The sequence below is a fragment of the Ostrinia nubilalis genome, chromosome 17 (genome assembly GCF_963855985.1).
Source record: "Ostrinia nubilalis chromosome 17, ilOstNubi1.1, whole genome shotgun sequence".
Lineage (NCBI taxonomy): Eukaryota > Metazoa > Arthropoda > Insecta > Lepidoptera > Crambidae > Ostrinia > Ostrinia nubilalis.
In genome coordinates, this window is record NC_087104.1 from 13,021,991 (window position 1) to 13,034,475 (window position 12,485).

The 12,485-nt window shown below is 41.1% G+C and overlaps 1 protein-coding gene across 1 annotated transcript in view; it reads left to right on the plus strand.

Moving 5' to 3' along the window:
- The window catches only part of LOC135080276 (phospholipid-transporting ATPase ABCA3-like), a 68,963-nt gene that overhangs the window by 2,766 nt on the left and 53,712 nt on the right, over positions 1–12,485 (plus strand). Inside the window, exons 2-7 of the mRNA XM_063974963.1 lie at positions 355–472; positions 7,844–7,929; positions 8,266–8,424; positions 9,552–9,780; positions 10,394–10,561; positions 11,167–11,345. Of these exons, the coding sequence (XP_063831033.1) occupies positions 355–472; positions 7,844–7,929; positions 8,266–8,424; positions 9,552–9,780; positions 10,394–10,561; positions 11,167–11,345 (939 nt within the window). The remainder of the gene's footprint in view (positions 1–354; positions 473–7,843; positions 7,930–8,265; positions 8,425–9,551; positions 9,781–10,393; positions 10,562–11,166; positions 11,346–12,485) is intronic.

A 12,485-nucleotide genomic window follows, 5' to 3' on the forward strand; every position in this document is an offset into this window, starting at 1 on the left:
TAGTTTCAAAAGGTAATATGTGCTCGCGATTCGTTGAAGGAATCAATTTGAAAACTGACGAACCTTTTCATTCCGTGACTGTACAAACAACGCTACATAACAGTAACTCTTATGAAGTTGTAATAAGATTGATTATGCAACTAAAGTAAAGTACTGATGTTCTGTCGACGATATAAAGATCTTAAGCTGAACAAATTAGACTCTATACATTTGATTCCTTTGCCTGTTAAACCTTCTGGTGGATGGCGGCAGGATCGATAACACCAAAATTTGAACTTAAGTGCGATAAGATAAGGTTCAAAACTAAAAAAAATACTTTTGTCTATAACAGTAAAATCCTCTTTTTTTTTTCAGAACGTCTCGGAAGGTACCTGGCCAAAAAAGCTCAACTACACGATCCGAATGAAGACTCCCTTCAAGACGCACATGACCACAGCTATGGACGGCGGCTTGATGCCTCACCAACGGTTTGGTGAGTGTTAAATAGTTTTATTGCTAAAAGTCTTCCAGCCGGGCTATGGCTGGTTTTAGTGTCACGCGGACCGTCCGGTGCAGACTCGCTCCGCACGGCCAATCTGTATGAACTTCTAGGGAGCGTTTTAGAGTAATGCGGTCCGGAGGAACCGCTCCGCTCCCAAGCAGTTCATACAAACCAGCCTATGATGCGCGCCATGATAAAATCTTATCGACGATTTTAGACGACAAATGTATGGGCTTATCATGCAAAATCGATAAAATGTCTCGATAAAAGTATCCTAGGCCTACAGTAACGTCAAGATTGCGGAGGTATAAATGCTAATTGATATAACCCTTTATTTGACCCTAACCTGAACTGTGATGTGCTGTCTGTAGAAACTTAGTTGAAAGTTTTTTAGATCCCCAATAGTAGAAGAAAAGGCATTTTGAAACCTTGACAATGAAGAAAATAATTAGTATTCTCTTTTTGTAACTAAGCTTCGTTTATTTTGTTGAAATATCGACCGATTATTATGTAGCATGAGCAGTATTCGAGTAATTCCTATTTTCACTGTCAATACAATTACTACCAGCTTGGAACGCGCTTGAAGGTTATAAAAAATAATTGCGGTACATAATCGTAACATATTTAATTTTTATTGTAATAACTGATAATATCAGTATGACAGATAAATACTGTGAATTTTTACTAAATACTAGCGGCCGCCCGCGACTTCGTACGCGTGAATCTCGTTTTCCCCCCCCCTTCATCTATCTTACGCGGTTCAGATTTTTTCATACAAATATTTTTTTCCGCTAACTCCCGTTCCCGTGGGAATTTTGCAATATCCTGTTGTAACTAAGCTTTAAGTTTACTAAGGTACCTGCATGCCAAATTTCAAGAGTCTATCTTACGCGGTTTAGATTTTTTCATACAAATGTTTTTTCCCACTAACTCCCGTTTCCGTGGGAATTTTGCAATATCCTGTTGTAACTAAGCTTTAAGTTTACTAAGATACCTGCATGCCAAATTTCAAGAGTCTATCTTACGCGATTTAGATTTTTCATACAAATGTTTTTTCCCGCTAACTCCCGTTCCCGTTGGAATTTTGCAATATCCTGTTGTAACTAAGCTTTAAGTTTACTAAGGTACCTGCATGCCAAATTTCAAGAGTCTATCTTACGCGGTTTAGATTTTTTCATACAAATGTTTTTTCCCACTAACTCCCGTTTCCGTGGGAATTTTGCAATATCCTGTTGTAACTAAGCTTTAAGTTTACTAAGATACCTGCATGCCAAATTTCAAGAGTCTATCTTACGCGATTTAGATTTTTCATACAAATGTTTTTCCCGCTAACTCCCGTTCCCGTGGGAATTTTGCAATATCCTGTTGTAACTAAGCTTTAAGTTTACTAAGGTACCTGCATGCCAAATTTCAAGAGTCTATCTTACGCGGTTTAGATTTTTTCATACAAATGTTTTTTCCCACTAACTCCCGTTCCCGTGGGAATTTTCCAATATCCTGTTGTAACTAACCTTAAAGTTTACTAAGGTACCACCATGCCAAATTTCAAGCGTCTAGCTTAAGCGGTTTAGATTTTTCATACAAAAGGATTTTCCCGCTAATTCCCGTTCCCGTGGGAATTCCTAAGTATCCTATAACCTGCCCAGGAGTATGAAGAATTAATTGTACCAAGTTTCGTTAAAATCCGTCGAGTAGTTTTTGTTTCTATAAGGAACATACAGACAGACAGACAGACAAAAATTTTACTGATTGCATTTTTGGCATCAGTATCGATCACTAATCACCCCCTGATAGTTATTTTGAAAATATATTTCATGTACAGAATTGACCTCTCTACAGATTTATTATAAGTATAGATTTATGTTTGTTTTTCCTCAATAAGTACAGTTTATTGTTTACATTATTATTGTCAATAAGGTAAACTAACGTGCATTTAAAAAAAACCTTTAATTATACGATGACATAAAGCACGATTGCTCCATACGTTTTCTTTCATTGATGTCTTCTAACTTTAGCCAAGCTGCTGTAATAGCTGAACCCAGAATTATATATTTATGTATACTTATTTTGCAAGTAGTTGCAGACCACCAACTTTTTGTCGGCCGATAGTTGGGCCCGATTCTAATTTGTATGAAATCAAAATCGGTGTAATGTGCGCACTTCCTTTAAATTCCCATACTGATTAACTGCCCAACTAAACTAATAAACCGACGAAAAATCGTTGGTCTGCGCCTAGGCTAAGATGTATTTTTTACCAATCTTAGGATTTAATAATCTAGCTAGAGACTAGAGTCCAATGATATTTTTATATAATATCATTGCTAGAGTCCGATTCAAGATTATCAGCTTGTGCGTACTCGTTCGTTCGTTTCAGTCGAAAGACGTCCACTGCTGGACAAAGGCCTCCCCTAAGGATTTCCACAAAGACCGGTCCTGTGCCGCTCACATCCAGGCACCTCCCGCGACCTTATGCGTACTCATCTTCTACTATAATAATATGAAAGTTCATACTTGTCCTACTAATATTATAAATGCGAAATTTTGAATATCTGGATGTTTGGATGTTTGTTGCTCTTTCACGCAAAAACTACTGAACGGATTTTGTTGAAACTTTTCAGTATTATTGTTTATAACCCAGAATAACATATAGGCTATAATTTACGACGATCTGTGACAAACTGAATTTCACGCGGGTGAAGCCGCGGGGAACAGTTAGTTAGAATATAAAAACTAACCATAACTAGAATAAAAAACGGACCATAGTCTTAACTTATGTAACGAGATAGGTACCAAACATCGATTACTTTTCCCATAATACTACTACTCAAATACCACGTCAGTTTGTTTGTAAATGCCACCGTTGGTAGATCCGCACAGAGTAAACAATTTCGCAATGACGTCTGTAGTCTGTGGTCGGCTACCGTGACGTTGCGGCAATATTGCCTGGTCGCAATCGAAAATAAATTGAATTGAATTGAAAATAGCTTTATTTTGGACTATCATTTCAGCCACAGGACGTCCACTGCTGAACATAGGCCTCCCCCAATGATTTCTACACCGCCCGCTTTGTAGCGTCCTGCATCCAAAACCATGCACCGCATTATTTATTTTTGATGGTGTTACTTAACTTTAGGAAAGATCGGCGTGATAGATTTTTTCCTTTATTCTCAAAATATCAGATTCTTAAAATATTAGATTAATTAAAATAGATTACCAATACCGACCGCAAATATAGTCATATTTTTTTAGGTTTAACTATCATACACCTCGAATTAAAACGAACGAACAAAATAACTCAAATATAATCTTAACGTAACATACATTTTAGGCGACAACTGTGTTATGTTTATAAAAAAATTCGCAGAATGCAATATAACTGTTACTTTTGTAGTTATTCTTTATCTTTATGTACCTACATACCTTGTCCATTGTTTACTACGGGAAGCACGTTCCGAATAATTAACTTACTAATGCATGTACCAGGTGATTCATACGTGGACTCGAGTTACATATTATACTGTTATGTATTCAGTTGAATTTTATACTTACATGATTTGATAACCTTGATTTTGTAACTAAAAAATATTTTTCATTCTCCTTTACATATGAAAACAAATTAAATTGAACTTGGGTCCAATAGAGTCTTCTTAAGACGAATTATTCACTAATACAATGTATTCGCTATTATAGTAACTACTCGCGAAAATATTATGGTAATTTAGTTATTGATTTTAATTATAATAGGCAAGCAGTCAAGTAACTTAATAGTAACATATGTATAAGAAGATCGTCATACTCATGAAGTAAGAACAACCTTGAATCTTACGAGTATGCCAATGGCCCCCTTCCTCTTATCATGGTAACATGCATATGATTATAACTTTTCAGAACCGTATGTGTCACATACTGTTTCTTCGAATTCATTATAATGAACTGCCGAGTACGATGCGACCAGCGCAGCCCGGTCGTTAATTTAAAATAGTGTCCACCCAGTTCCATAGCTTACCTAACCCATGCAATTATTTTAAACCCAATCGATACTAGTCAAAACCAACATGTACTGTTTACACCTACCGTTCACTATGTACCTTACATAGCTGGGCATTAACTCGTTAATCCGTTAATCGTTAATTAACGAAGTTAACATTTCTATTAACGGATTAACTTTTAAGTTAACTTTAAAAAATGTTAACGGACTCGTTAACTTCCGTTAAATTATCCTAAGTCCGTTAATCGTTAATCCAGGACCTACTATTTACCAAAAAGATACAGCAGACACGCTGAAAAACGCGTTCTGACAAGTACGTTCGGGCTTCCAGAACCCAAAACAACAGTTTTTGTAACCAGATTACCAACGCAACGATATAAAAATTGCATTTTTTTAAATTATTTACAACTGAATTTAAGACCAGTTTTCCTCAATCGATTGAGCTGGGTATACTTATGTAAGTACGATGACAATGCAATGTTATGGTACCATTGAGCTGGTTTGATGACGGAGTCAGGAGGTGGCCTTAGAAACCCCTAAATGAAACGGCGGAATCGTATCGAATTTGGGTTCGTTGGATTTGTCAGTTTGAGCACTTTAGTACTAGTTGATATCCAGGGTCCTGATGATGGAGTCAAAAGGTGGCCATAGGAATTCCTAAACGAAACGGTGGAAACTTATCGAGTTTGGGTTTGTTGGATTTGTCTTTTCGAGCACTTTGGTGGTAAATTGTAGGTATTGTAATTGTACAAGGCTCAGAGTTTTTTTTTTTTTTTTTTTTTTTTTATTTGTTTTGAGCGGCTATTCTAGTTCAATAAAGTCCTAGTATCACTGCGACCGTTATCGATCTATTGTGATCGCCGCTGTTTTCCTTACAGTTCGCCTCCGAGTCCTGCATCCATTAGGAAGTGCAGTATCTTTTGGGGGGCGATATGTTTTACATCTTGTGTTACACATCCTAAGGCTCTGAGATTGAGATACAACTAAAGTGTATGATAAAAGCTTTTATTCTGAAATGCAGTTGTTTGTACTAAAACGAAAAAAAATATTGTACTTATGCAAGGTTCAAATAATTTCGAAAGCTTGTAGCGCAAACAAAAAAGAGGAATAAATTCCATGCGCGATACAAGCGTTCGAAATTATTTGAACTTTGCATACAATTTTTTTTTTTTTCGTTTTATTATTGCGTGTTAACGGATTAACGATTAACGTTAACTTGCGCTAAATCATCCGAAATGTAACGTTTTAACGTTTAACGAAGTTAAGTTTTTTAGTAACGGTTTAACGATTAACGAAGTTAACTATTTGATTAACGGTGCCCAGCTATGGTACCTTACAATAATAAAGGCTACCGTTGCACGTGTGAAATGACACACTGTAAATACGAATGCAATATTTTATAACCATATCACAATGCAGACCTGCTCAGTGCTATCACTTCGGATGACAGATGATGCGCACAGTCAGCGTGAAATAATTCGTAACACCCAAAATAGTTCGGAGTTTCCCTGCGTGATCGAATCAGAAATGAGGAGATCCGCAGGAGAACCAAAATGACTGACATAGTTCGCAAAATCGCTAAAATCAAGTGGCAGTGGGCGGGGCACATAGCTCGTAGAGACGATGACCGTTGGGGCAGAAAGGTTCTTGAGTGGCGACCACGGGCTGGAAGACGTAGCGTGGGCAGGCCTCCTACTAGGTGGACCGACGATCTGGTGAAGGTCGCGGGAAGAGCCTGGATGCGGGCAGCGCAGGACCGTTCATTGTGGAAAACCTTGGGGGAGGCCTTTGTCCAGCAGTGGACGTCGTTTGGCTGAAAGGAACGAACAAAAGCCAAAAAGTTCGCAACCTGTCTTTAAGTTTGAAATATGGTTGTGTTGTCAACTTTTTGCCCACTTTGGGTGTCACGAACTATTTGACTGCAAATGAAGACACTGATGTTATTAGCCTAATGGTCGATATCAGACTGGCCGAATCGAGATCCGAGGAACGCAGATTCGAACCCTGCCGCCGACTATTGTGGTGAACTCACTCGTAACAAACATATTTAACTTACCACGATGCGTTTCTGGGACTTACTTTATAAAATATACTTGATATAATGAAAACTTCCTTTTGGTTTTGTATCGCTCCTGCATTACTAAGTGTTCGTTTGGCGGTTTTTTTATAGCAACTAATATTTTTTAATGTAAAAGATTTGTTTCTAGCTTGATTTGACGAGGGGAATTGCTCCTCAAATACCTCAAATGCAAATAATTTGTGATCAAGCCACGCCCTATGTCATAAGTATTATATTAATAATTTAACTGACAGTATATTATTGTAGTATAAGAATGCCCAAATGAACTCAGCCTCTTGCCTTTATCATTTTAATGTCAGAAGCGTCGTATTCAAGCAACGATCTTTCCCGCTTAATTCTTGGAAGTGTATGATTATACCTACGCTTATCTTGTCAGTCACTAATTAACAATAAGGGTGGGTTGCACCATCTTACTTTGACTTTGACAAACGTCAAAAATCTGTCAAACTTCATACAAAATGCACCGGTTATCGTCATAGTTACCGTTAAAGTTAGGTGGTGCAACTCAGCCTAAGGGACATGTTGTTGTGTCGTATTTATTCGTAATAAATCGTTATATTAATTAAAACCTAATTGATGGCGCCAGGCTTGACAGTACCAACGGATACTGATGAGAGTTTGTATGGAAAAGGCATTATAGATGACGCTGAACTCAGTCAGTGCCTGAGGTATGGGAGCGGCGTGGGAGGGGTGACATTGACATATTATGACGTGACAGAGCATACAAATGTGAAGCATTTCTGAAGTCTCGCTGCCGTGTGACGTCTCAAAAACACCTGTGCTGCTCCTATATCTCAGACACTGTCTGAGTTAAGATTGAGTATTTCTTTTCGTAAACACGTGTACTTTGCGGCTTATCCTACTAAAGCCTGGTCCGTGAGCACGTAGAATCCCGTCCAATGACCCTAAGCTACCCATCCTTATCGCTCGCGCGTAATTATATTGCTGTCGCGACTGTGCGACGCGCGCCCGCAGTGAGTGTGCAAGTGCGACAGCAACATAATTACGTGCGAGCAACAAGGATGGGCAGCTTGGGGTCATTGGACGGGATTCTACGTGCTCACGGACCAGGCTTTACTAATATTATAAATATGCGAAAGTTTGGATGTCTGGATGTTTGTTACTCTTTCACGCAAAAACTACTGAACGGATTTTGTTGAAACTTTACAGTATTATTGATTGTAACCCAGACTAACATATAGACTATAATTTATGCCGATTTGTGACAATTCACGCGGGTGAAGCCGCGGGCAAATACTAGTTCTTATTAAATTGTAATTTTTATTGTTTCTAGGAGCGATGTACGAGCCTTTCATGCGACTCCAATGGGCCATAGACACCAGCTACATTCAGATACTGACCGGCAAACCAGTAGAACAGGTACTTAATTTCACCTACATTATGTATTATTTAACCTGCAGTTAATTTTCGACTATTAACTTCTTGTAATCAGTGTCAAGTATAAGCTTCTCGTTCGTCAAGTTATAATTAACTATCTCACAACAAGAAGTAGATAAAAAGTAGGTGGTTTAATAATATTTTACAGTAAGATTGGCTAATTTCACTATATCCACCCACTCAGGGCCCACATGTTATAGAATAGCCTATCTGCCTGAGCCACTCCAAAGTTGGGTTGAGGTATTTTATGCCCTGTATTGGAATGTATACGGCCTTAATTTGCTTTGTCTTATAGTGATAGTTTTTGTTGTATTACAGAATGTGGTCTTGCAAGAGTTCCCATACGTGAAGTTCTCCAAAAGCGACTCCGCCGAGCTAGTGACTGCAATCCTGTTTCCCGTGTGCTGGCTGTCCTTGTTCGTCAACTTCGTGTTCCTCATGACGCGGCTGCTGCAGGAGCGAGCCAGCGGGATACAGGTAGCTCGCACACACAGTGACGTCACAGAGTGCCCGCGCGTGAAGCTCTCTAAGCGACTCCGCCGAACTGGTGACTGCGATCCTGTTTCCCGTGTGCTGGCTGTCCTTGTTCGTCAACTTCGTGTTCCTCATGACGCGGCTGCTGCAGGAGCGAGCCAGCGGGATACAGGTAGCTCGCACACACAGTGACGTCACAGAATGCCCGCGCGTGAAGCTCTCCAAGCGACTCCGCCGAACTAGTGAATGTGACTCTGTTCCCGGTGTGCTGGCTGTCCTTGTTCGTCAACTTCGTGTTCCTCATGACGCGGCTGCTGCAGGAGCGAGCCAGCGGGATACAGGTAGCTCGCACACACAGTGACGTCACAGAGTGCCCGCGAGTGAAGCTCTCCAAGCGACTCCGCTGAACTGGTGACTGCAATCCTGTTTCCCGTGTGCTGGCTGTCCTTGTTCGTCAACTTCGTGTTCCTCATGACGCGGCTGCTGCAGAAGCGAGCCAGCGGGATACAGGTAGCTCGCACACACAGTGACGTCACAGAGTGCCCGCGCGTTAAGCTCTCCAAGCGACTCCGCTGAACTGGTGACTGCGATCCTGTTTCCCGTGTGCTGGCTGTCCTTGTTCGTCAACTTCGTGTTCCTCATGACGCGGCTGCTGCAGGAGCGAGCCAGCGGGATACAGGTAGCTCGCACACACAGTGACGTCACAGAGTGCCCGCGCGTTAAGCTCTCCAAGCGACTCCGCCGAGCTAGTAATTTTTATCCTAAGGCGGTCTCGTAGCTCAAATAGCCTCTTTAATGCTCATGCAAAAACCTGACAATGCAATATCATGTTGAGATAAATCTTAAGAAAGGTGAATATTTTTTTCACACAACTTCTGTTAAAAAAAAATTAGGTCATGAAATTTTAAAAAGTTACAAAATTAATCATAACTTCTAAACTACGAAAAATCTTAACACATACACTGGGGGTGGAATCGATAGGTATGGTCCTCATCACCTGGCTTCGGCTTGACACCTTACAGGAAACACCCTGTATTATAAAGTGAATCGACATCAGTCCCAATAAACGTGTAATACTTATCTTGCATTCTACAGCTTAACTTAAACATCTCTTCTATCTTTCTTTACAGGAGCTAATGAAAATGATGGGCGTCTCCACCAATGTCCTCGGCATGACTCACGTATTCAACGTCATGGGTCCGTGCCTAGTTTACTCAGTGGGCGGAACCATACTGCTAAAAACGGGCGACTACACGCTTCTAGAAAAATCCAACGGATTCCTGATATTCTTCGCGCTGTATTCACACTTCTTCGCCACTATCGCGATGGCGTTCGCTTGCAGCTACATCGCTAAGAGCAGTAAGTTTTTTGTTTTTCGTCGTTCGCTTTTTTCCTTATGTAGTCAGAGGGCCGGGCCATGTTTAAGACGAGCTAGCTTGCAGCTACATCGCTAATAGCAGTAAGTGTTTTGTTTTTACGTTGTTCGCTTGTTTTTGTGACTTGGTATGGTAATAAAAAGTATCTAGTGTGATTAGCACCATAGTGTTGCCTTCGCGACTTCAAATTGCATTTTAAGTCGTCATTTGATTTGTGTCAATACCAACAAACAAAATCATCAGTGTTGCTACAGCCCACGTGATAAAAGAAAAATAAACCAATTAATGCCCCTAAATCACAATAATTACAATTGGATTGCAATATGTTTTTGTTTTTATCCTTAAGAAAGATGTATGTACTGAGATGCTACGACACCATGCTGTATTTACCTCTTCAGTATTATTGTAATTTTTAAGTATTGTAGGTTAAGTGATACTGAATAAACATTTCTTCTTTCTTTCAAACACGGTAGCATCCTAGGTAGTACTGTTTTGTAACAAAAATGTTACAGTCTAATACACTGCATTTCCTCAATTACTTTTAAACCTTATCCTAATACACATAAAGTTGTAATTCATCATATCTTTTCTTCCAGCACAATACATCATAACCCTGGGGACTCTCGCCTACGTAGTGCTATGGGCGCCTGCTAACCTTCTCTACCAGAACAACATTCCGAAATCCCTAGTACTGGCCACCGGCTTTCTGCCCTACGCGCCTATGGGCTGGATTTGGGCGGAGATTGGTGCTCTAGAAAAGATTGGTAAGTGGGAAAAACACCACTATGTACGGGACTATTCCCACCTCTCATTCACCTGTGTAGCCAGGAATTACGGCTTGATCGCCAATAAAAACCCAACGAAGTTTGTCACAGGGAAAAATCTATAATTGAAAATGAATCGCAAAATGTGCTGGTGAGCGCGTAACTCAACAACTCCTGGAGCAATTTTACCAATTCTTTTATTCAAATGTTCGTTGAAGTCCAAGGATGGTTTTTACGGCGAAAAAAGTTCGAATAATTTCCGGGAAACCCTAAAAAAACGGGGTCCACGCGTACGAAGTCGGGGGGGCCACCAGTTAAGCATAAAAACCTTACCAACGCTGCTATGTAAACTGGCCATGTGATTCGAAAAAGCACACATCTACATACAAACCCATTTTAGGCTCACATTTAACCAGCAGATCGTTTTGCTCTCACCCAGGTTGTGGTCTGATATTATTTTCTTGATGGTCATGACGTCATACTAGGTCATACACAACCAAGTAGGTCTTGACGCTGGCGACCAAATTATTACAGACTAGCGCTCAGGTCCGAGCATTGCTCGACATAGATTAAGCTTATTATATCAAATCTTCTCTCTCTCCCAGGTCAAGGCCTAACATTCACGACGATGATGTCGTCACACACGAACAAATCTGGCTCAGCGATCGCAGCGATGACGTTGCTGGGACTGCAAGCGGTGTTCTTCTTCGCGCTCGCGTGGTACTTCGACCACGTGCGGCCCGGCCGCTACGGGCACGCGCTGCCGTGGGACTTCCTGCTGCAGGTATGACGTCACTCGGGCCCCGCTTGGGCTGCAGCAGAGTAAATACAAATGAGTAGGTCATCTTCATAGAAATGCACCGGGCGCGGTTTGTATGTGAGCGCGCCAATACGTATGCGGCGCGCACGCACACACTGACAAAATTTAGCGGGGATTAGCGGAGAGCCAGTCGTGGTTGCGCCGAATTTTGTCCTCGCGCTGCCGTGGGACTTCCTGCTGCAGGTATGACGTCAAACAGGACTATTCCCACCTCTCGTTCCCACCACTGCAACTCCTGTGTAGCCAGGATCTACAGCTTGACCGCCATAAAAACCCAACCAATGAAGGTAAGTTTGTCCCGGGGGAAAGTTTAACTGTCATTGGACCCGCAACGAAATTAATCTGAAGAACATAGGAGGAGTTCGAAATTAAGGTTCGACTTCCCTCCATTGCATGACGTCACTAGGGCGCCGCTAGGGCTGCAGGCGATATCTTCGCGCTGCCGTGGGACTTCCTGCTGCAGGTATGACCAGGCCGGTTCATCTCCGCGAGTTTACATCGAAAACAAAACAAGCACGATGGCACCCTACAGGATTACTATTCGACAAGACCTCACATACGAGCGAGCATTGACTCACGCACGCGTATTCTTGTGTATGATGGAAAAAAATAAAGAAAATGGTGTACTAAATACTGTGCAGTATTTAACTGCCTAAATAATAATAAAAACACAGAATGTCCTTTTTTAGTTGCCTGAAGACACTGAGAGGTAAATAAGTGGTTAATATTATTCATGATAATTCATGCTTAGTCATGTATTTCCTCCGCCATTTTCTGCAGTTTGGCACCTCACGTCACACATCATTTACCGAAGTCAGCCCTATGGCTTCGACGCAGTACCGATCACTAACGTTTGTCAACAAAATGGTGCTTGACTCTTGAGACAAGCTAAATTACACCATATTGTTAATGACATTGAGCATATTTTTTTTAAATACCTTCGCGAAGTATACTTTCTGTACGTAGTACTTATTATTATTCTGTGGTATGACGTCACTCGGGCGCCGCTAGGGCTGCAGGCGGTGTCTTCGCGCTCGCGTGGTACTTCGACCACGTGCGGCCCGGCCGCTACGGGCACGCGCTGCCGTGGGACTTCCTGCTGCA